The sequence below is a fragment of the Phoxinus phoxinus genome, assembly GCF_949152265.1.
Source record: "Phoxinus phoxinus genome assembly, chromosome: 11".
Classification (NCBI taxonomy): Eukaryota; Metazoa; Chordata; class Actinopteri; order Cypriniformes; family Leuciscidae; genus Phoxinus; species Phoxinus phoxinus.
The window spans coordinates 24,588,626-24,614,479 of NC_136886.1; the positions used below are offsets into that span (position 1 = coordinate 24,588,626).

The 25,854-nt window shown below is 39.5% G+C and overlaps 1 protein-coding gene across 4 annotated transcripts in view; it reads left to right on the forward strand.

Moving 5' to 3' along the window:
- lhfpl4a (LHFPL tetraspan subfamily member 4a) overlaps positions 1 to 25,854 on the forward strand; it is a 64,005-nt gene extending 38,151 nt beyond the window's left edge. For 2 of the 4 annotated variants that reach the window (XM_079629703.1, XM_079629700.1), the window contains exon 3: positions 20,877 to 25,854. In XM_079629703.1, the coding sequence (XP_079485829.1) occupies positions 20,877 to 20,881 (5 nt within the window). In that variant the 3' untranslated portion in view covers positions 20,882 to 25,854. Of the gene's footprint in view, positions 1 to 5,645; positions 5,663 to 20,876 lie in introns of all 4 variants that reach the window. The other 2 variants (XM_079629701.1, XM_079629702.1) reach the window with 2 other exon arrangements.

The following is a 25,854-nucleotide window of genomic DNA, read 5'->3' on the forward strand; positions in this document are numbered from 1 at the left end:
TCGGTGCTCGTTCACGCGAGTGACAATCACGCAGTGTGAATGAGCAAAGACGTGATCTGAGAGAATTGCCGACGAGTCGCCGACGTGAGATATTTGGCAAGCTAAATATCTGGACCTGTCTGCGATTCAAAATCCTGCGGTGTGAAAGTGTTCTGACTGAAAACTACATCGGCGATGACCGAGAGCCAATGAGAGAGCGAGATACAGAGCAGCGGGGAGTTCGGGGAGGAGTTATAGACCACATATCAGTATTTTAATATATATATATTTAGTGAACAAACTCCATCGCACACCTGCAGGTGATAGGTGCGTCGGATAATAGGACCAAACAAGTTAGTTGGTCCTATTATCGGTATACTCCTGATGAAGGTCGTGTGACCGAAACGTTGTGTGTTAATAAACATTAATTTTAAATTGCAAGTAACGATAGTGTGCGGGAGTTCCTTATCTAGTAATATATATATATTTACAATTATATCAAACAGAAACAAAGCACAAACATTTGCTTGACCAACAGCAACAGCAGAACATTTAAAAATTATTTATTTACCCCAACTCTCTTTGCAGAACACACAGTCCTTTCTACCCGCGTCTCCCCAACCATTTCCCCCTGCATACTCTGTTTTCTTTTTCGCTGCAGAACAGCGCACAGACAATTTGGATCGCAAACTTCTTGCAGGCTAATTCCCGTCTCACGCACATGTGATCTTGCGTTATTTCCTCATCACTTCTCGCGTGTTTGTGAAACGTAGTTTGTGGACCAGACAGAAGTTGTTGGCGATTCTTTCTTTTGTAAAGTCATGCAGTGTGAAACCTCCTGTCGCCGATCCATCGTGCAGTGTGAACACAGCAGCAACTGATTGATAGTCGTGCAGTGTGAAAAGAACTGTGACCCGACTACTTTGAAAATCGTGCAGTGTGAACTCGGCATTAGTAAGCTTGTGTGCCTGGGGATATTTACACTTGGCCATCATAACTATTCAATCATGAACAGACCAAGTGCTTTGCAATCCAATCTTAAATCAATTCAGGTTCTGGTTTAAGAAGAATTTCAGCTGCAACTCTCAAATGTAAAAGCATTGCTTGTTCATGTCACATATTTAAGCTGTACTCCTTCCAAATGGGGATATGCAGGCATGGAAGATTGGTAGCACTAGATCCACATGTGAGTGAGCAATAATGGATGAGACTTATGGAGTAACTGCAAAACTCAAACATTAATTGAAGAAGAGAGTGTTATCATCAGCAGAAGTGATGCACGTGCAAAATGTGCACAAAAAAGTGCAAAAGTTGTATTTAGAGGTACAACAGGTTGTCACTGGGCAAGTACCCTTAAAAGGACAACCCTTGTTTTGCACATACATACACACAAAAAAAACTCACAATCCAATCCTAACAGCCCTTAGACTTTCACTAACTGGATTTACGCAATCCAAGAGTGGATGTCTGTTTATACAGAAGTGCAACAGAATAATGTTTCACGAAAAATAAAGCGCAGATGATGAACGAATGACAAGAAAGCACAAACAAATAACGTACACAACACAATAGTAATTACAAACAAGAGTTGGTTGTTAGTTGCCAACAGCACAGCAGCTCCAGACACACAATGACACTCGAACCCAGTGTTACTCACGTGTGGACCCGAATCAAAGCAACATTCGCGTCTGTTTTCAGGCCTTCCCACGTAGCTCTCTCCAGTGCTGGACAGCGTTTCTAATATTAACACGGGTTCTAAAGCTCTTGCCCAGACATAACCCTTTATTTTCCAGTAATTTCTTCTTAGCTTTTCTCTTTTATATTGTGTCTCATTTCTATTTCTGCAGTCTTTCTTCAGTTCAAATCTCCCTCTTGCTCATTCTCTCTCCTCCACCGTCATTCACCCCCTAATGCTGATTGGCTGACACGTTTGATGTTGGTGTCGGAAAACTACTGATCCCACCTTTAACATGTTCCAAATCAACTAGGGAAGTTGTCATGGTTACATGTCAGATTCCAGGAAGATGAGAGAATCTCCTTTTCTCTCCCCAGCAACTTAGCTATCCACAGTTGTCATGGCACACGCATGTCCTCTATCACCCTTGCTTTCTGCTAACTAATTTGGTCAGAGGGTAAATGCAACGACGACAGAAATAAGAAGAGAGTGTGTGTGCAAAACATCTGTGATTTCTGGGCCATAGGTACTGGAAATAAAATTAAAAAAAATGTGTGGGAGGTTGCTAAACCTCCCCCACCTTCCATGTGTTCCCTCTGCCTTTAACCCACTCTACTGTACTTGACCCCTAAACTTAAACCCTTCATTAAATCTTATTCATTATTCATTAACCTCTGTCTGTAGAGTTGGTCTGCTTAGATGTACTCAGCAAGACGTTCCTTAGAAAAATCTTTCTGGCTGTTTTACTAAACAGTAGGGAAGGGTTCCTTAACGCTCCCTTGAGGTCCACTTTCCACAGGAAAAGTGGGATATTTATATATATATATATATATATATATATATATATATATTTTTTTTTTTTATAATTTTTTTTTTTATATATATATATATATATAGCCGCTCTGAAGAAAACAGTGATGTCATTGTCCAGCTCAGTTTAGTTCTCATATAATGGTGTCAATGCAGCCAGATCAATAATATTCTTGAATATTAAGTGTCCCCAACTAAGCAAGCTAAAAGCCAAAGGTGACACCTTGGTGGTTTATGTAGGACACCAATACTATTGAGTGGACTAAGACGTGGTATCCTTTCAGGTCTGTCAGGAAGGTTCTGAGGGCCAGAAAGACTGCCTGCATTTCCAGGCAGTTGATGTGCAGCCATTTTTTCCGTGCTCGACCAGCAGACAGAAGTCGGCCTGCCCTCGCACAGAGCTCCCCAACCATTGTTGGAGGCATCTGTCGAGACCACCTTCCTTCTGGAGACTGACCCCAGGTTCACGCCAGATTGGAACATACAAGGATCCTTACAAGGGGCCAGGGCCATGATGGAGCCATTGTCCACCCTGATACGAAGGCTTCCAAAACGTACTGATAATGCAGTTATACCATAAGGTTGCAGTTGCCATCTTCTGAAATGTTCTGAGGGGGGGTGAGACCCTGACCTTGAAAGATGGCGTGAGCCACTGAATCGTCAAAGCACGCACTGGTGTAAGCGTGGCCCGCATTTGGGGCAAAACCAGAACTGCTCCCAGATTCAAGATTCGCTGACAGTGAGCTCTTGGCAATGTTGATCCTGAGTCACAGGCATTTCAAATGGCTGAGGAGCAAGGATATGTGAGTGTCTAGCTCGGCCTCCGACTGGGTCAATACAAGCCAGTTGTCGAGGTAATTCAGGATGCACACTTCCTTCTGTCTCAGAGGGGAGAGGGCCGCATCCATGCACTTTATGAAAGTGCGCGGAGCCAGAGACAGTCCGATGGTATACTGGTAAGCCACTCCCTCGAACATGAATCTCAAGAACGGTCTGTGATGGGGCGGCTATCTGGATATTAAAGTAGGCATCTATCAGATCCACTGAGAAAAAAAAATCCCCTGGACACACTTACGAGAGGATTTGTTTCAAATATTAACATCTTGAACGCGGCCGTTTCATAAGGGGGTGGTTCAGATGCCTGAGATCGAGGGATGGGCCTGAGGCTGCCATCCTTTATGACAAGCGGGATATAGGCCGGCGTGAGCTCACTTAGTCCCATTCTCTCAGCCCCAGAGGTTAAATTGGGCCGGAGCGCAGCTCCACCTCCTCGGGTCCACAACACACCCTACCGGAGCTCAGCTCCGTATACTTCAGTACCAAATATATACATTTTGTTGAGTGTATAAAATGAAAGTTGTGAAATAATTGCCTAATATTAACTCTAATTTGTTGCTGCAATGATTCGCCCATCGCGACGATAACTGACCTTATAAACACCCGCTCATCAATGTCAAAATGTTTGAGTCCAATCAAAGCAAGTGGGATTTATGTTCACAGAAGCGTGAGCCGAGCGCGAATCCCAACGTGACGCTTCACGCTTCAGGTAACGGCCATACAGTGCGAGATAAAATGCAAGTAGCTAATCTAAACAGCTTCGATAGAAGTTTTAAATGACTGACAGAAATAATCAGTTTGATCAAAGACAGTGGATACTATAAGCTCAATTTAACAACACAAGCACCCTATTAAATATATTGCCATTATTATTGTATAAATATATTTGTATAACGTTACCTCGAATGTGTTCGACTTTTCACTGTTTGTATCACTCCGCTTGTTCGTGTTTGCGCAACTTGCATTATTAAGCCAGAAGGCGGTGACAAGTGACTGTCTTTATGAGTGAGCAATTGAACCATTGATTAAATAAACAGATTAGTCCAAAAATATTGATTAATTTAGGAAAGAAAAAGTATCTGAAACTGATATTTGATGCTCATACTAATTGCTCATATGCCTCTGGACACAGAATGATTGCATTGGCATTTGTTTGAATTGTAACATCTGCTAAATAATTCTTGAATCATTTCTTATTTAAGGCCATTCCCGTTTCAATATGTGATTGTGTATTGTCAACAATAAGCATAAACATTCTGCATTTCCATTAGTGTGGATCATTCATTGCGACATTTAAACTGATTCTCATGTTTAAGAATCTGTTATCTGATAAAATACTTCATGCTACTGACCACTGACATGCTTTTAAAGCTACTGTTGTCCATTGTTGGCCTTCAAAACACCTTAAAAGGCACATGTCGAGATCAGGAAAATCACAATTTTCTTGGGGGGCATGCCCCCGAACCCCCCTAGGAGGATAATTTTTTGGAACTTTTTATTTTTAAAACCCTGTTTACGGCACTGCGTATCAGTGTGATTAAACCTTAAACAGGCAAGAGTGGAAAATGATAAGCAAAAAAAATCATCTCATGTCTTTTATGTTAATTACCATAAAAATGGTACTTTAAATTCTTTTAGCGAACTCCTCACCTAGTGGGTGGTGTCAGGTTTTTGTATTACAAAATGTATTTTAACTACTTTCTAATCTTGACAAAACACAGAGTCTCGCAGAGGCAAATGATAAAAGGATGAAAAGGTCGTTCTTATGCCCCAAAAAAGACAATAAAAATTATGAAACTTGTGGTTCACGTTGCCTGTTTTAGGCTTAAATCAAACAACATAAACTGCCAAAGAAATTGGCCCTGATTCTCTTGAATCAACATAATTTTCTTATTTAAAAAGATGTTTACATTTTCCAACCAATATTTTCAAACATATTAAATTTCATACATTTTCCGAGCGTGAAATCCGTTGCCTGTCTATGAACATTAAAGGTAAAAAATAATAATAAAGTAAGTTTTGAAAGTAAGAATTGTAAAGTATTTCTCTTTGTTTGAATAACTAACCCTACCTTGCACATTAATACCGGAAAAATAGCACCTTTGGTGTTAAGTCATTTTACGGCGCAATTTTGAATGATGACCATTCACCGTAAATAAGGGCTCCCCCTCCCTATAAAAGCCAATTTAACCACTGCTCAGCCCTGCGACTTGAAGGATTCCAGATATTGTCATCTTTGTGGGGACATTTTGTCCCCATAGAGGGTTCACCAGGACCACACACACACACACACACACACACACACACACCTTACTAAATAACCACTTCTATTCTGTCTTCACAGATTTGGCAGTATCCAGGGTAAGTTGTTCTGCTGCTATGAATCTTGTGCTTGTGTGGTTGTGTGAAGTTGTTGTGGTACAAAAAGTGTTGAAGTCTTGTAGTACCTTCCTTACTATATGTACTCTTTGTTGTCATGGTTAGAAATGAGCTTAGATTATTTAATCCCCATTTTAGCACACATATTATTTATGAATGTCACTCAATGGGTAGACAATAAGCAAAAAATAATAGCAAGACATTTATTGTTTTTAGCAGGAAAAGACTGCATGAAAAAAGGGTGCATGTGTTAAAAGCTATGTTGCAGAGCATGGAAGCAAATATCTGTCCTGTCCTGTTCTATACTCCATGAATATAGTGCTATGTGAGTCTAACATGTACAAGACTATTATATTATAAAACATTGTAAACGAAAATTGATAAGTAAATGTTTCTCTGTGCTAATGAAAGCTTCTACGGTATACAAAGGCATTTAACACACATGCACACACGCAATATTATATCTGCAGTGTTAACTCTACACTCTGCACATTTGGTACACCTGATTCTTGGTATTTTATGTATACAGTAAAAATTAAATCAGAATATTATTAACAGCAATTTTCTTCCCCATCAGCCTCTATGAGTGGTTGGAGTAAACCTAATTGTTGTACAGTTTAACTTTGCTGTCTCTTATCAGTTGATCCATTCCCTCCATAAACTAAGCATACAGTCATAGCATGTAGCTTTAATCCTTAACAAGGAACTTCACACATTAAATATTTACTGATTCTGTCGGTTCTAGTGATAATGAAATGGTATTTTACTCTCCTTTGTTTTGTTACTTTGTGTGTAATATAAATGCCTTTGCAATAGCATAACTATTGTGTGTTTATGTGAAGCAGTCACAATTGGTAATTTCACATTGTTATGCATTCACATGCAGTCCTACTTATTAAAGCAGTGCTTCTCAAACCTGTCCTGGGGACCCCAAACACAAAAACAGTGCATTTTTGCTCACCCTCAAAAAGTGACAACTTTAACATGCTATATAAAAATATCTGTGGGGTATTTTGAGCTAAAACTTCACATACACACTCTGGGGACATCAAAGATTTATTTTACATATTGTGAAAATGGCATTATACCACCCCTTTAAATTTAACTTTCAAAGCGTTTGTCACTGATAAAAGCTGAGGACTACTAAGGAATCATTGCAGATAAATATAATCCTCTTCTGAGTGCTATACCTACAGGTTTTTGTGGGGGGTCTTTTTGGCAATTATAGTAACAATCACATTCTACAGCCAAATCAACTCTCAAAAAAATTCAAATAGTAACAACGGCACTTGTATAAAAATGTGTGTGCAAAGCCAAAATTAACAACTAGTTGTTAAACTGTTTATCTTCTCCAATTAGGCCTATTGGCTGGATTTGATGGATACTGTTATATTTATAGGTTTGTCTGTGTGTAGTCCCATCCTGCATAATAAAATGACAGAAATTATAGGTATAGTTCACAAAAAAAAATTTATTATGTCATCATGTATTCACCCTTTGAATCCTCATTCCAAACCTGTATGCACTGGTAGCCAAACAGTTTTGGTGACCATTGGATTCCACTGTATGGAAGAAAGGGGGGGGAAACACTACAAATATTCTCAAAATTTTTTTTCAAAATATTTAAGTTTTATTAAGTTTTATTTTCCACTGAAGAAAGAAATGCAAATATTTGGGTTTACTACTCAATTAAATTGACATCCTCTAAAAAGTCGCCATCTTTATCATCCTCAAACTCTCAATCCAATGGCGAATTTCTGTACTTTACTTCCATCAACTAAGTTCCCTTTCGTTGTCACTTCGAGTTACGTCGAATGATGACGAAATGGGGTTTGCTTAGAAGCCTATCATCTTCGATTAGTAATAAAACGAGCCAATGGCAAGCAAATGCCATGGGTCTGCTGAATTTGCATAACGTAACTCCGCCCCACCTTGTGGGTATAAAAGAAGGGTGCCAGCAACATGTAGATATGTTTTTGCTTTCGGAGCCAAGTGTATTCTTCACTCCACAAGCCATTCTGAGTTCAACTCTACTTCTCTTCGAGACAAGCTTCTCTCCATGTGTTGGTGTGACAGCGAGTTCCAGCGAGTGCACATTCCCTGCGATCTGAGCAGTGATCTGCCAGTGTGTGTGTGTTCTCTCCCTGGTCGCTTCAACATCTGCAGAGATTTTCTTCCTCTCTAAAAAAGCAGCACGTGGCACGTCTTTTTAAAGATGCATCGCCCGTGCCCTTCTGGTTGTGGTCGACTTTTATCTGACTCAGATGGGCACAATCTGGCCAGGGTGACCTGAGGCTGGTGGCCAGGGTGACCTGAGGGTGACGGTGTGCAATGGACATGCTGCCGTGGGCTCCTGGACAGGACCCCACCGCCTATGGCATGTCAATTGCCTCGAGTTGCTGGCAGTACGTCTCGCTCTGCACCACTTCCATGTGCTGCTCAAGAACCAGCACGTACTAGTCCGATCACACAATACCGCGACTGTAGCGTACATCAACCGACAAGATGGTCTACGCTCCTGCCGTATGTCGCAGCTCGCCCGCCACCTCCTCCTATAGAGTCAGAAGCATCTGAGGTCGCTTCAAGCCATTTATATCCCGGAAGACCTGAACTGTGCAGCCGACGAGCTCTCACGGCTTCAACCTCTTCCTGGAGAATGGAGACTCCATCCCCAGTCGGTTCAGCTGATTTGGGATCAGTTCGGGACGCTCAGGTAGACCTGTTTGCCTCCCACGACTCGTTCCACTGCACCCTGTTTTACTCCCTGATCGAGGGCGAGGACGAGGAGCAGGTCATATTGGTTGAACCGCACTGGCCCACCCGGACCTGGTTCTCCGAACTTGTACTCCTTGCGACAGCACCTCCCTGGGAGGAAGGACCTCCTTTCTCAGAGATGGGGCACCCTATGGCACCCTCGTCCCGATCTTTGGAACCTCCACGTGTGGCTCCTGGACGGGACGAGGTAGGTTTGAGTACTCTACTCACCAGCGGTGGTGGCTACCATCACTTCCGCTAGAGCATCGTCCACGAGGCATGTCTACGCGTTGAAGTGGAACCTCTTCGTCTCCTGGTGCTCTTCTCACCGAGAAGACCCCAGAAAATGCCCAATCAGTGTCGTGCTTTCCTTCCTGCAAGATGGGTTGGAGCGAAGGCTGTCTCCCTCCACCCTGAAAGTGTATGTTGCCGCTATCGCCGCACATCATGACGCAGTCGAGGGTAAGTCCGTGGGGAAGCACGAGGAGACTAAATCCTCCTCGCCCTCCTCTCGTTCACCTCTCAGTGGTTTTAACTGCCCTGCAGAGTGCTCCCTTTGAGCCTCTGCAATCAGTGGAGGTTAAGTTCCTGTCAATCAAGACAGTGCTCCTGGTTGCATTGGCCTCCATCAAGAGGGTAGGGGACCTGCACGCATTTTCTGTAGACGAAGCATGCCTGGAATTCGGGCCGGCCTATTCTCACGTGATCCTGAGACCCCGGCCTGGATATGTGCCCAAGGTTCCCAGCACTCCCTTCCGCGACCAGGTGGTGAACCTGCAAGCGCTACCCCTGGAGGAGGCAAACACAGCCTTGGCACTGCTCTGTCCAGTACGCGCTCTCCGTACTTACGTAGACAGAACGCAGTGTTTCAGGACCTCAGACTAGCTCTTTGTCTGTTATGGTGGGAAGCTGAAGGGAAAGGCTCTCTCCAAACAAAGATTGCCCCACTGGATAGTGGATGCCATTGCTTTGGCATACCAGCAGCAAGGTCGACCGTGCCCCCTTGGTGTGACGGCCCACTCCACCCGGAGTGTGGCCTCCTCTTGGGCTCTAAGCGCATGGCGCCTCGCTAACAGACATCTGTAGAGCGGAGGTGTCTTCGCTTGCTCGCCATTCCACTCCACGGACTGGATACGTGCTATATTCTATATATTCTATATACTCACGAGGTGAGCCTCAAACGCCCTGAGTTCCTCCAGCGCTGTTGATGTCAACGCCAGAGTTATGCATCCGGCAGCTTTTGCGATTGGCTAGGTGCCGCCATGTGCATGGTTCCCCCTCTGGGCGACTTACGCAGGGCACTGGAAGACAGCCGAGGTGGCGTGATTGGTCTGGGAGCCCCATTTCTTCATCATTCGACGTAACTCGAAGTGACAGTCCCTGAGTAGGGAACGGAGACGTTATGTCTTCCTGCCACTTCCGCTGTTATTACTGGAACAGCTTGAGTTCAGTCTTGGCTCCTTCAGTGAAGAAACATATCTGAATGTTGCCGGCGCACTTCCTTTATACCCACGAGGTGGGGCAGAGTTACGCTATGCAAATTCAGCAGACCCATGGCATTTGCTTGCCATTGGCTCGTTTTATTACTATTTGAAGATGATAGGCTTCTAAGCGAACCCCATTTCATCGTCATGCGTCGTAACGTCTCCGTTCCCTACTCAGGTGTTTTTCCATTAAACCCTGCAACCACCCAGTGCTTAATTTTGAGTTTTTGTGTTCCGGCATTTGTTTTTTAAAGGGGTCATGACATGAGAAACCAAATTTGCCTTGATCTTTTGGTATATAAGAGGTCTTTGTACCATTAAAACGTCCTGCAAGTTTCGTAGCTTAAGACGTCCTCCCCATTATAAACGAATCATTTATTTAATCAAGCTCTAAATACAGCTCGTTCTGGATCCATGGTAAGAAGTGACGTCATGGTACGAAGTGACGTACCAGCGTTTGCATATGACCGCCCCCAGGCACAAGACAACTACGCTTTCAGCGCAAGGCAACTACGCTCATTTCGTATCATCGTCGCGCCCGCGCGCCGCGCGCCTCACAAGTGTTCAGTCGACGGACAGCGAGTGGGTCTGTGTACAGGGAAGTTACGATGCCGCAGATGTGCTGTTCCTGGCTGTGGACAAACAACATCTTTGAATACGCTGCGAAAGATCCAGTCGTCAGGGAAAAATGGATGCACTTTATTTTTTTGCGGACGTCTCAGTCACGGCAGTGTTAGTTTAAGCGTTTGTTCTATACATTTGAAGGATGACTGTTTTGAGCTTTGCCAGAAAACTGTTGCTCAAAGATAAGTCCGTGCCGACTATTCTTGGCTCAACATCGACGACGCAAACTGTAAGTAATGTATTTAAAACTTTAAACTACTTTTTAAATACGCTGAAAGATCCAGTCGTCAGGGAAAAATGGATGCACTTTATTTTTTGCGGACGTCCCAGTCACGGCAGTGTTAATGTAAGTGTTTGCTCTATACATTATAAGGATGACTGTTTTGAGGAAAAAATCCCAATATGATGCTTAGCTTTGCCAGAAAACTGTTGCTCAAAGATAAGTCCGTGCCGAATATTCTGGGCTCAACAACGACGACGCAAACTTACTTTTTACCATGGCTAATATAAACACATTTGTATAAGAGAATCTTGAAAATATGTCGCCTTTCTAGTAGGCCTACATGTGATAGAAAATTAAAAATGTTGCCTTTATCAATGCTGCATCTTCAAATATGGCCTGTGCATGCATTTTTGTCCGTGGTACACCCTATCATTTCATTGGAATTAGTTAAATAATGTTAAACTGTTAGCAAATTAAGCTATAGGAAAATTATGTAACAATAATCCGTTTTCAAGTGTCTCGGGTTAATTTTTTTTTATTAATTCAAAATAGTTTCACTTTCCATGTGGACACGGGCTGATCCAGTCTTCGTTGTTGTGGTGATCGTTCATTTTCCTCTGATTCCGGCTCAAACATAATAAGGTTTTATCATTGCAAGAGCCATCGCTTCGCATGCATCACCCGCTATTAAACAGTTGCGCCGAATCCGCAAATGTTCTGGCTGGGGGCGTTAATAATTGATGCATAGGCACTGACGTTAGCCAATCATAACAGTGGGCGTTAACACTGAACTCTTAAAGGGGAAACACCCCCAAAACAGACTGTTTGACTCAGAGGATGAGAAACAGGGTGGGAAAAGGTCATAAATCACTACATTTTAAAAGTTTTTTGTAAAAAAAACTATAGTAATACTATATTTGCACCTAAGGGAACATAATAATAAAATAAAAAAAACCATGTCATGACCCCTTTAACAATCCGGCATTAAGGAATAGTTATCATTTCATCATATCATGTCATCATTACTCACCTTCAAGCTGCACTGCATGAATTTATTTGTTCTGCTAAACACAAAGGAAGACATGTTGTCTTCACATGTAACCAAACAGTTGTGGGGCACCGTTGACTTCTATAGTATGGAAAAAAGTCCGTGGTGCCCCACAACTGTTCGGTTGCGCAAATTCTTAAAAATGTATTATTTTGTGTTCAACAGAAGAAATAAACTCATACAGGTTTGGAACAACTTGAGGGTGAGTAATTGATGAAAGAATTTGTATTTTTGGGTGAACTATCCCTTCAACAAGTTCATTACATAGTGATAGTGTGTGTGAGAGACCGAGAGAGCGTGGGTTTATGCAGATATATTTGGAGGTTATGTTTTGCTATTGTTAATTATGAGTTAATTATGATTATTTACCTCAAATTTAGCTAGCTTCTCATATAAAAATACTGATCAGAAACTGATCCTGATCCGAAACTTTTTAGTTTACGAAAAGTTACCTCTCTGGTAATATTACAAAATTCCAGTGCCAAGCCTAGTTATACTGAATTTTAGAAAGGTGTACAATTATGGGTGTAAGTTTGACACAAGGCCACAGAGTTAAAAGTGTCATATGCAGATCAGATTATTAGTGGTTTTATATTTTATTTAAATATAAAATATTGCTTGTGTATGGCAAATTATTGTTTATGTAAATCATCCTTTACTGTAAATTGTATTTGCTCCCAAAACCCACAATGATTTATTATGACTCACGTGTGTAATCTCATTTTTGTTAAATTGGCTGATGTTCAACATGAGTCTTCGAAAGTGCTATTATTAAAACAGCAAGGAAGACAGTGAAACTTTCTCTGAAGTCTCTCTTATCTGACACACAGAGTTGAGTTCATGGAGCTCTCTCCTAATGAGCTGATGATTTGAATCAGTGGCCTGTTGCTCAAAGCTGGTTTCAGTTGGTACCCAGGTAAGTTCGAGATTAGTTTGAGCCAAATGTTTTTTCAGGCTGAAGAAGGTGGATTGGTTTTTAGCGGTGTTCATCCCCATGGTAACTTGCTAAACGGCAAACGGTTTTATTCTGAGATAGAGACTTACAGATCGCAAACCCAAAATGGACCAATCCCCTGTGAGCAAAGTGACATGTATCTGATGCAATAAAGACACTCCCCCAGCCTGTCTCGCTCCAAATTAAAACAGTTTATACTGAAAAAATGTGCTGCTAATTATTTATTATATTTATATTATATGAAGTATACTTACTTTTAATTAATCTTATTATATTCATATAATTATTATAGCCTATTCATTGACAAGTCATATTAAACTTTGCTAATAAATTAATATAAGTATAATACATGTATTCATATATATAATTTTGAACAATGTGTATTCATTTGAGCTCTTTGTGAACCTATAATTATTAGGCCCATTTCTTTGATTTACATGCATTGATAAAGTCAGATCTTTTCTTTCAGCTGCCTTCTCAAACTTTGGCTGCAGCAGCAATGTTTATTCCTGCCTTGTCAATCAAACTGATGTTCTGTGAGATTGGCTGTTTGCCGCACATGTCACACTTTCAGGTGCACGCGCTTCAGAGTTAATCGCAAACTCTGGATCAAACCTGAGTTGACAGAGAACGTTTATACCGAGCTTTGTGAGATCACTGAACCTGATCTAAACCAATTTGGATTTATCTGGATTTGTCAACTCTAAACCTACTCTGAAACTCCGAGTTTATTCAGCTAGCTTTGTGCAACAGTGCAGAGCGGTGGTTCCCCAGGACCGGTGTTTAGAAATACTGCATTAGGGAGTTTAAGTATAATGTTTGTTATCTATTATGTCACATGCATCTGTTTTTCCATATAGACTCCCAACCTCGTGGGCAATTCATCATTTATGTAATCACTCATGTCTTGTTTCACCTGTCATGCCATTCCCATTCGGTTAATTCCCTATGCTTTGTCTTTGTGTTTCATTGGTTCCTAGATTCTTCACCTGTTTTTTGACTATGCTCTGCTGGTGCTAGTCTGTTTGCATGCCTTGCTGCCCTGCAGATACCCTTTGTTGGCAGCTCTTTCTGTTTGCCTTTTTCTGGATAATTCTCATTAAAATCTGTGAACTGACCATCTGCTAGTGATTCCTCGTTCAAACTTGGCATTACAATCTAGACAGCATGGAATCAGAGAAAGGCTGTCCACTGAGGCTCAGCAAGGTTTTGGGAAAGTCTGAGATTTATGCAGCCAGTCTCATCAGTCTCAACTAAATTGATTCCTCTTCAAGTGTTTGCTGGTTTCCATCAATCAACCCTCAAAGCAAATTTCATTAACATCATCATGCTGCTTACTGCTGGGAGTGGCCGTGCAGGAAGACCGCTTCCCTGTTGTCATTTTTTTCCAAATTCTCCAAGGAGATGAAGAAGTATTATCGTCTAGTTTACTGCAGGGAAGCACATCTTCTTTTTACCCTTCGTCAGGGGAGTTGTTGAATATTAGAATATTAGACAATCAAATGTCATTGAGTCTAAATGGATTGTTGTTGAAAATAAAGGATAAGATACTCATCCGTAACTTTGTTTGTTTATGTTGCAGCAAGCCATTAGTCATTATTCAGCTGCAAACTTTGTAAAAGAAGATCCCTGTCTCTTTTAGGTGCCTATTACTTATCAACAGTTGGTTTTCGTTAAGTGCACAATGTAATTTCGGGAGGAGTGACCCCATCTAATCTTTCAATTAACCGCCGGAGCATTTAAGTAACCACTGAAAGGAGATTGATTGATTTGTAATATACTCGTCTGTATATTCCTGCACATCTTTGCCTCATGGTGGCCTCTTCACTTTATATCTTTACATCATGGTTTACTTTTCACATTATCTGCACCAGTTGGACCCATGGAAAAATACATCTCTGAGGTAGTGGCAGTCAGCCTAATCTGTCCCTATTCATGGCCTGCGGAGCCAGGTTTATTCTTCATGAGCAAGGTGGGTGTCTCCTTGCCACCACATATTCACTATGAAGGACTTGTCTTCTGCTCTGTAACTGCAAGGAGCCACCAACTTTACAAAGTTGGATGGCCTGAATGCATAATACCTGGACTGTATTAATGAAAAGATTTTGAGTATTTGGTTATGCCCTTTAGTTTGATCAATGCCCCAGTTGTCTTCCAGGGACTAATCAATGTCATATTTTGTTGGACTTCACCTTCATCTATAACAGTGGATCTCTTAACTCTGGTCTTGGGGACCCACAGTAGGCTACTGCTAGGGATGGGAATTGAAAACCGGTTACACTCGAGAACCGGTTCTAAGTTTTATGAACGATCGATATTGTATGCCTTCGACGTTAAGGAGTCCTCTTATCGATGCTCCTGCTCTGAGTCCCAGCCATATATACAGACGTGAACCCTTTTGTCCTTTATCTAGCACCATAGCACGACATCCTACGCATCTGTGCATTATAACCTCAAAGCAATTTGAGCAAAGGAGGGAATCATGGAGAGGAAGATACGATCTAAAGCTTGGCTTTATTTTACTAAACGAGACGAAAATTGTGCCGTTTGCAATAACTGCAAGGCTGTTATTTCGTGTAAGGGTGCAAATACAAGCAACATGCTTAAACATATATTTTCCCATGTGTGGCGAGTAGGACGAGGTCGAGGGCCCTGAGAGAACGGAGCGAGGCCGGTGGCGTGATTACTGCTCGCCACACCATGGTACTATTGCAGGAATGCCTTGTTTTTGATCCGCTGCGTACAACTGCCCAAGTTAGCAGCACCGTAACCTCCGTTGAACAGGGTAATGTAATGTTAAATATCACTGGCGTCTTACAAATAACCGGCATATTCTACGAAAACACTGTATTATGTATGACTATTCCATCCCTGTTTTTATAGAGAATAGTTTTAATTCTATATTAGGAGGAAGTGTCAGGGTTTGGGGTTGAGGAGATGAAGCGAGGACTCAATTGAGGAGAATGGGTTTTATTAATAATAAAAATAAACAAAACACAAACAAAAACTGCCCCGAGGGGGAAAACAAGACAGACTTTACTAGGCTTGACTTGACTTGACTTTGACAGCAGGGAAACACACGGCGTACATACGACGACGAAACAGCACAGGACTGAAAACACAAGGAGATTAAATAGGGAGAACAAACAAAGCAGTTAACGAGGGAGGACAGGTGGGGCAAATCAATCAATCAGGTAACAAGAGGGGAGGGGCTAGACAATTAACTGGAGAGCACATGGCACAAAAGAAACATACATGACAAGCCATGTGCTCACACCAAACACGACTAGAACACAAGCACATGGCCAGTAAAACAAATCACAAGCCATGTGCTCACACAAAACGAGACAACATAAAAGCACACAGCTATTGTAAAACACAAGCTGCGTGCTACACAGTACAGGACAAGACATGAAATCACATGAAACAAGGCACACATACAAGACAACATAGGAGTGTCAGGGCTCTGTCACAAAACCAAGAAATAGACCAGACAGAAGTGACAGAACCCTGAGAGGAAGAGTTTCTGACCTGTATGCTTGTGTTTACAGAAGATTTTATTTATTTGTTTTGTAAATCTTATTTATTATTCAGTTTTCTTAGTCAAGTGTTAGCTTTAAAACAAATAAAACCACTTGTTTTTTTTTTTTGCCGAAAAGGCATATGAATACTTTTTTCCACACAGTGCTATCAGTGTAACAGTCAAATCTGTTAACATGGTTTTTTTGGGGTTGTTGTAATTATACTACACACCCTGAGGGGGCAACAAGGAGTAATACTCTCAGGTATAAAATGGGTGTAGAGAGTAGAAGTAGTAGATTTGTAATGGAGGAGTAAGCATGACTTATGACTTCTACAATCAATTGTCCTGATTGGGAAACTTTGAGTTTGATGCTCAATCGGAAGTAAGCATTGTTTATTTTCTTATATTGACTATGGTATTGTTTACTGGTTGATGTATGTATAGTTATTTTCCTAATGTGATTATTTTTGTAGAAGGACTCTACATTCTGTGGAATTTATCTTTCTGTCACACATGCCTGTCTGGACACTTGGCTGAAAGATGTCTATGAAGTGAGTTTAGAGGCCATGTGGCTTATTGCTGTGGATCCTGAAACTGGATTACGCCCTCACTGCTGTGGATCCTGAAGCTGGATTATGCCACATAGGTGTTTTGGTATCAACACTAAGGTTTGCACTGGGAAGATTTGGGATATGTGTTCTTGGACCTGAGCTCTCATGGACATTGATTCCTCTAGTGTGGTCAATGAACTTTCAACGTCATTATCCTTCTCATCGTCATTTTTATCGTAATTATCAATCAAAAACAGATAAGACTTTCATTTCTATGTTGCTGGTTCTTGAGTGGTAAAACATGTAAGATCTTTTTGTGTGTATATGAAAGGGTTTTGAAAGATAAAAAAAGATGCAACAATTTATTATTGTTTTCTGCATGACACAGACTTGTCAAGGTTGGTAATAAACACTTCCAGTACCTTAAATATTAAATACCTTAAATACCTTAAAAAATTAAGTATAGTAAGTGATTCCCACCCTATAAAAACAGATTTATAACTAATTCTTTTATTAGATATAGGAAGCAGTTATATCAGGAATCAATAAGAGAATCATTAAAGAATCGGATCGATAAGCAGAAGCGTCAGTGGCATTTATATTGATAAAATCTTATCAATTTCCATCCCTAGCTGTGTAATTTGCAAAACCTAAACCTCTGTGTAACATTATAATAACAGTGTACTTACATGGTAACTCTGCAGGAACTGTTCACTTAATATAAAGTGTAATTGTTGTGTACCATCAGTGTAATTCCATGATAATTTCATAGGAACTTCCCAATTAAATTGTGAAATGTTACATGTTAATTCCATAGGAACTGTCCAGTTAAAAGTAATTTAACAATTGCATGGGTAAAATGCCTAAATATTAAACAATGATCACTTCTCAGTAAATAAAGTATAGAGGACTGCAAAAAAAGGGGAAAAAAGCAGTGAAGCTAAACTATGTTTATTAATACACATTACACTCAACAGTGTAACAGATTCTTAAGTAAAACTTCAGTGTACCTGCAGCTGGGTTAACACTAAAACAGCACAAGGTACTTTAGACTGCCTAAAATAAAAATAGAAAAACTCTTCCACTGTGAAAGTAAAGATGCTTTTAACATACTGACATGGTTGACAATTAAATAGATTTATATCCAAACTGGTAACTGCAGTATTTAAGACTGCATGTGGAAGTGGAACAACTTGTGTAAATACATATTGTTGTTACAAAATGTAGTTACATAATTCCTGTTACACATGTGTACTTACTAAAGTGAAAAAGTGTTGTTACCAATGTCCTGTTACACATTTGTACTTACACATACCATTCCGTGGGATGTTACATATGTATTACACAATACATATTACACAAATATTACACCTGTAGATACTAAGTACCAATGTGTACTTAAACTGTGATTACATACTATGTACACATGTAGTTATTAAGTTCACAGGAATTATGGCCACTTAATATAAAGTGGGACCAAGCCACTTGCAATACATTCAAGATTCGTTTTACTCTTCTATTATTTTGCATGTTCCTTGGGAGTCGTTGAAAGTGCCATGCTCCACCAGTAGAGATACAGGAAGACCTTAACAAAAGGTCTACAACAAAATATGATTTACTCCGAGTCCTCAGTAACAAAACATTGATACGGATTAATACAGTGTAATGATGGAACACGTAAAAAACAATACCTACTGTATATAAAAAAATGTAAGAGGCACCTTTATTTTGACACTTTCCATATCTTCACACAATGTCTGTCTATGCATTACAGCCAACAAGTGCATTCGCGTTTAAACTCACCTGTTCAACAGGGCTCTACAGTAAGGACAGCCTGATGGCCCTGGGTGAGAGTGAAAAACTTGGGATAAAGATAACTAATTTCTTTAAGTTTTCTGTGTGCACACATCAGTAGCGCGTACACATGGAGCAAGTTCTGTTTAGGTCTTAAGTGGACATAAGTAGTTGAAAAAGAAAACTCATGTGTAACAGTATTGGAGCCGTGCATTAAGTCTTAAAGTGACAGTAGCCCAATAAACCTGCTGCTGACTGTCCTTAATGTAGATCAAACAACAAAAGAAAGAAAAAAATCTCTCACTACTGTTGTCTGAATAACTTTTGTAACTTTAATAAGGATTAATCTATAGTTAATTTATACAGTAAAGAGTTATTTTACATTTGATTACTTAATTCAGTTTCTGTACCTGAAAACTTCAGTTAGACCTTCATGAAAAACCTGAAAAGCACTGTTTATTTTAGTTGTGTCTTTCTTCTGTGGTGTTTGTTTATGCTATTGCTTGTAATTTCGTTACAATAACACTAGTGGTCAGTTCACTTAGAACTTGCATTGATTTCTACCTGCAGGAACATTTTCTTGTTTTGCCAAAAAAAAAAACTAGATTCACTTATAGGCTATAAGACCAAGTAGGATTCTTTATTAGGTCTTAAGTAGGTATAAAAGTTTTTGAAGAATGTCTCATGTTAAGTGCATAAACAAAAGGAATGAATGTTTGTAACCTAACACATAGAACACTAGAGTGAGATAAGATTCATTGGGAAAGTGTATGTGTTTGTTTGATTGACAGACATATGATGTTTTATAAACAAAGTTAGGGAGGAGCACGTTCAAATAATTGATCCAATTATCACATCATTCCAACCAGCTGTCAACAATCAGTAATCAACATTTCTATCCAATCAGCATGAGTGGAGACCTATATACATACTCATTTGACTCACCAACGTTCCTCGACAGTTTTTCAGCATCCCTCCACCACCCCGTCTCCTCACACTCGCCTGGTTACTTCCTAAACCAGCAATACGGGGGGAGTACTCTGGGTTCGGGCCGAATACCGAGCCCGGAGCCCTCTCCTCGGACAGCACGCCAAATATGCATACCATTTATTCCATCTGACTTATTTGTAAGTGTGAACTCGTGAAATTATAAACCCGTGTTTCCACCACAATAACTTTTCCCAGGAACTAGGGACTTACTCTGTGTATTTCGACCGCAGGAACCAGGGTCTAAATTAAGTTCCGGGTAAAACATTTCCCTTCAGAAAGTCCTTGTATGCGAGGTAGTACTTGTGGTGTGGGACTTGGGCACTGAACATGTTGATTGGTTGAGTTCATGCCGCATTTAATTGGTTAACTCCACGTAGCATATCATTTCAAATTCGGTGCGTGCAGTCCTACATCACTGGACTAATTTGCCCAATCTTCACGGTACTTTAGACCGTCATAGAAACGCCGAAAGTAACAGGTCTGGGGGGGTGAAAGTTCCTGGGACAAATTGTTCCGGGTAATTTCGGTTGTAACGCGTCTAATATCTTTTAAATGAGCTATAGATTAATTGTTTATTCAGAAAACACTTAAGACTCTCTTTAGCTGTGGTTTGGTATTTGTTTTCTACATGTTCTATAAGATCCAGATGCAAAACAGGGAGCAAAGTTGGTTAGGAGGTAGGAGGATGTGTTATCTGTCTTTCTCTGTGAATGTGTGCTGACCCAGGGCTATGCTATACTACTCCTGTGTCATCACTCCTCCAATTCCTGATTTCTTCTCACTGGGCTTAAAGGGATAGTTCACCCAAAAATGAAAATTTCTGTCAATATTTATTCACCCTCGTGTCATTTCAAACTTATATGAGTTTCTATCTTCTGTGGAACACAAAAGAAGATATTTTGATTTTTGAATAATGTTGGTTACCCAATTATTTTGTTGACCACCGACTTCCATTGTATGGAAGAAGAAAAAACTGTGATGTTTCTCAAAATATCTTTTTGTGTTCCAGAGCATAACGAAACTTATACAGTTGTGCAACAACATCAGTGTGAGTAAATGACGCCAAACCTTTCAGTTTTCTTTTGGGTGAACTATCTCTTTATATTTAATTCTTTATTTTAGGTATTCACTGCTCTGTATATAATTATTTCTCTCTCTCTCTCTCTCTCTCTCTCTCTCTCTCTCTCTCTCTCTCTCTCTCTTTCTCTCTCTCTCTCTCCCCCCGCCCCCTTCTTTCTTGTATGTTTTAGATTGAGATCCGGGACACCAGGGACCCTCGATTCGGTGTCCAGCGGTTTCCGTAACGAGACAGCATCCTCCCTACTTTATCTACTCCTCCATCCCTCTCTCCTTGTCCTCAGGCCTATGTCTCTAAACTCAGTCAGGATGCTGCTAGTGCAGCTCTTTGTTATATAGAAAAAGACTGAAATACACTTCAAAAAGATACCATATTCAACATACACCAGTTTAAAAACCATGAGAAATTAAAACCAATAAAAAGAAGAAAAGATCAGCTTTACATAAACCAACAACTCTGGGAAAGTAAAAAGTCACACAAATTACTACTGTTATTTAATAATGCTTTGATGACAATTATGATGATAGTCATGATTATGCTTGCAACAGCGATAGTATGTTCAGACTTTCATATTTTATCTAAAATAAGGGGAACATATTTCTAGCTTTACGAAAATATAAGGGAATCAATGCATATGTACAAGAGATTGGGTGCTACTCTGGACTCGCAGATGAAAAGGAAAAACATCAAGCCAAAAATTTAAATAAACAAAAAAAAGAAAGAAAAAAAAGAAACATTTTGTACAGCACCAGATGTAATTTTGAAGACCATCTTTTTCTGAAAATTTTTGAAATCCCCTCTTTGTACATGTGGTCAGTAATCAGAGTTAATTGATGAATTAAATAGTTAAATTGTAAATTCTATATTTATATGGATACAGGGTACAGCCATTAAGCATTTATTACCCCACATCATATTCCTTCTACTAACTGGAGTGGATGTAACAGATTTATTATTTGATCTCTCATTTCACCTGAAGGTGCCAATGATCATTCTATGACTGTGCAGCAGAAAACACTAACAACAGCTGAATACACCGCTATCCCACATACATCTAATTTGGCATGCAAATCTCTTCTTACATTTCTTTTTTACAGAACACTTCTTCTCTTGATATTTCCCTTTTCAATCAACTGTTGTGAGATTTATGATTAGTGATTTGCACATGAACATTCTTTGGACTCTGCTACATTAATTTCACAATTGTACCTTTTCTTCAGCTTTTTGTGTTCATTGGACAGATCATTTTTTTCCCATTCATCATTTGTCTTGAGGAAAAGCCCTGCATGCCGCATTTTACTCAGGCCCTTATCTGGCATATACAACACTATAGAGCATAGTGGTACAGCACAAAGTTAACCATAACACATCTAGCTGACCCTGCTGAAAAATATAGCATATAAAACAGCATTAATTTCATGTTGGTATATTCTAGGTTTAGTTGGTATAGTGATGGTGGACCAGCATGCTGTTCTCAAACTAAACAGCACGGTCCACCAACACTCCGGCTTCCCATGCTGGTGACCAGCAATGCTGGATTTTTCAGCAGGGACTCCTGAGACTTGGTATACGGTCATGAAAATGACTACCTCTATGTTTCCAAGGCAAGATGTGTTGCACAATTATTCACACAATTTCTTAGCATAAACTCACATTACATTCAATGGACTGGTGTGACTTAATTCTTCACATATGCAAAATGCAACAACTTATTCTCATAATAGAAATCAACGAACAATCTGAATATTTTGTTATAAATTCCTTAAATATTTGAATTATGATGAACCATTCAAACAAAAGGAATTCGTGAGCAAAATCAAAATTCGCCTTAGGTTGTACTTGTGTTTTGATCAACACCTCCCTCCACTTTGTGTTAAACTTTATCTTGTTGTCTTGTAATGGCATAATTTCTGCTGTGCCAGTGGCTGAAGCAAACAAAGTCCCTCAAGGTGAACTGGAGAAGATAGTTTACAATAATTAGGATCATCTCAAGAAGAAAGCCCTGTTGGGGGTATGTCTGGCCCCTAGTCTGCAGCCCCATTTTGCCTGATTTTGGAGATGACATGAAATGGACATACTCCATGGTGCTTAAATCCTCCTAACCCTTATATAAAGACTGCTTTGCTGCTCCCCATCTACCTCAGTCTTGAACCCCTCCTACTCTATTTTCTTGATATGCTCCACTGGGAAACCAGAGATGCATGCTGAGATCAGATGGAGAGTGAGGCTATGAGGAACCGGAAGATTAGACTGCACTGGACTTGGCTTTCTATTCCGTAATCCTAAAACACAGCTTCTCCATGAAAAGCTTATACCATTCATGATAAACTTCTACACTACCATTCAAAAGTTTGGAAATGCTAAGACATTTTTTGTTTTCAATAACCTGAGTCTTTGATTCACCTAGGATGCATTCAATTGATCCGAAATTAATATAATGGTATTTACAATGTTACAAATGCTGTATTATATACAGTTATAAATGCTTCACTATTTAAACTCTGTTCAAAGAGCCACATTGACAGCTTATGCATTCTAGTAGTCAGTTTATTAATATATTCAATTTAAGTTTTATCTCTTGCTTTCTATTTGAACTGTGTGTTCCTTGTGAACCTTGGCTCAACACTTCATCCATCCAAAATACCTTTTTAAATAATCCATAATACCTTTACGTGCATCTGCGCCATTCAATTCTCTCTTTGTGCTGGTTAGATTCCAGATTCCAGTTTTCATTTTTCTTTCAAGACAGTAATATAAATAATACCCTTCATCTCTCAAAAGAACAACGGACTGATTTTGTTGACTGATCACTTGCAACTATAGTCCATACTTTGTACTGTATATACAAACTCTACTGTAGGCCATACAATGTACTGCTGTTTCCACACATCATTAAGCTGCACAATTATTTTCAACTGTGCAAATACTAAAACAAATAACTTCTCGAGTGCCAAATAGACACATTCAAAGGAATTCTTAAATATTACACAGTATAATGTGGACTGGAGCAATGGCTTTGCAATGCTCTGTGATCACAGATAAAAAATAGAATTTTAAAAATAGTTAATTTACAATATCACTGGTTTGGTGTATTTTGATTTGATTGATTAAATGCTATAGGTGAACAAACGGATGAATTTCTCTTTTTTTTTTTTTTTTACATAAAATGTCTTGGTTTTGCCAAACTTGGTAACGAATTTCTGTATTCCTCATTCACATTCATTTCATGTACCGTAGGTCATACATACAAAGAAATTCAGAGCCCAGCAAACAATACATATTCAATAGTAATTTCATGGGTGCACTTTGCTGGTCAATCTTTATTTGACAGGAAAAACACAAAGCAGAGACCCCAATGACAACTAGTTATTTCTGAAAATGTAGCCACCTCAGGGGCAGTGTATATCTGCAGTATTCAATATAATTTATTCTCAAAGCCATTTATATTTTGTGTTTGTCTCACAGAACATTAACATGACCATTGCCCAGATGTTTTTACAAATTTACTGGGAAACGTACCAGTATTCTGATCATAGAGTAAAACTAATTTAATATTTATGTGTTGGTCTCAGCTGTTATATTCATTGGCACAAAACTTTTTTTCAGTTAATCTCATGTGAAACAACATTGTCATCCAACGTCTAGTTATTAATATTTCAATCTAAAAAACAATCTTTGATAGGCCCATGTTACTGAAGACTTGTGTTGTGTTTGTTTCATTTATTTTGTATTTTTACTTTCTTTCCTGTCTTGCAAAACTTTTTCTTAACCTACCATTTAAAAAAAAAAAGAAAAGAAAGTAACAAAAGAAAGAATTAAATGTGCCAAAATTACAAAACAAGACTACTGTGGAAAGATACGACAAGGATCATTTCTGAAGTTTACATTGTCTTTTCCTGTGCTTCAAGTGTTTAATGCCTCTCTTTTGGAGATTATGCTTTTGCTCTAGTTGTAAATGTTTCTTTCCCCTCTGATCTTTCTGGAATGCTGTAATTTCTAAATTAAACAAAAAATTATTTAAAAAAAAAAAAATATATATATTTCTGCAAGTCACAGGGGAGTGCAACATAACTGGCATCATCACCATCACTGAACATTATTGGTGTTGTTGTTTAATATATATATGTAAAAAAAAAAATTTCCATGTTATGGGTTTATTTTGGGGGAAGATACACATTTACTCAGACACCAAAAAAAGGGCAGAAAAGCGGAAACTGATAGGATTCCCTGATCAGTGCTTCGGACCCACATTCTGAACAATTTGTCCAAGTTTGTTGTTTATCTTTTTGCATTTAAAAAAATATAATACTTAGTCTATCTCTATTCATGGCTGAGCAACATACAACTTACAACCTACATACAACCTCTTACAAATCATGCAGGTAAAATGGCCATAGCTTAAAATCCACACACAAATTATAACACAATTACATCCCATTTAACCCCCTGTAAACTAGAAAAAAAAGATCCACACACCTGACTTATTTATTTTTATTAAGTATGAATTTGAGTGAGTGTGTATCAGTGCTATATTTAAATGTATCTGCACAATTTAAAAAATATGCTGGAAGCCTGCTTGCAAATTATATAACAATTATGAAAAAATGTTGTCTGTGTGTCCAGTCAGGCAACCGTTGGCAGAAAGCCACCTCATGTAGTGCTCATTAACAGCACTAGGAGAATGAAGGACTAGATCAAAAGAGCGAGGGATGATGAAAAGGAAAGGCTGGGCACTGGCCAGCACAGACAGGATGGGTCATGGCCAGAGGAGGTGCCAACATATCAGCAGGCATTAAACGCATCTTTGGTACAGCCAGGTGCAGCAAGCTGTCCTATACAGAGAGAAACTCCTCCATCCTGAGAGTAATTACAAGTTGGCTTCGTATGAATGCCAAAAATGTGACACTGCCACAGTGGGTCACAAAATGATACATATTGCGTTCCAGTACACCAAGTATTGCTGTATATTTCCCTTTATTGCTATTCTTAATTTCATTGTCACACATAATTTCATGTAAACATAACTTGCAGATTGTATGGATCACATGAAGCAGTCACACTTTATATTGGGTGTCTTTAACTTCAATGCATAGGTACAATGTACTTATTGTGGTCATATTGTATTGCAAAACACCACTATTAAGGTTGGA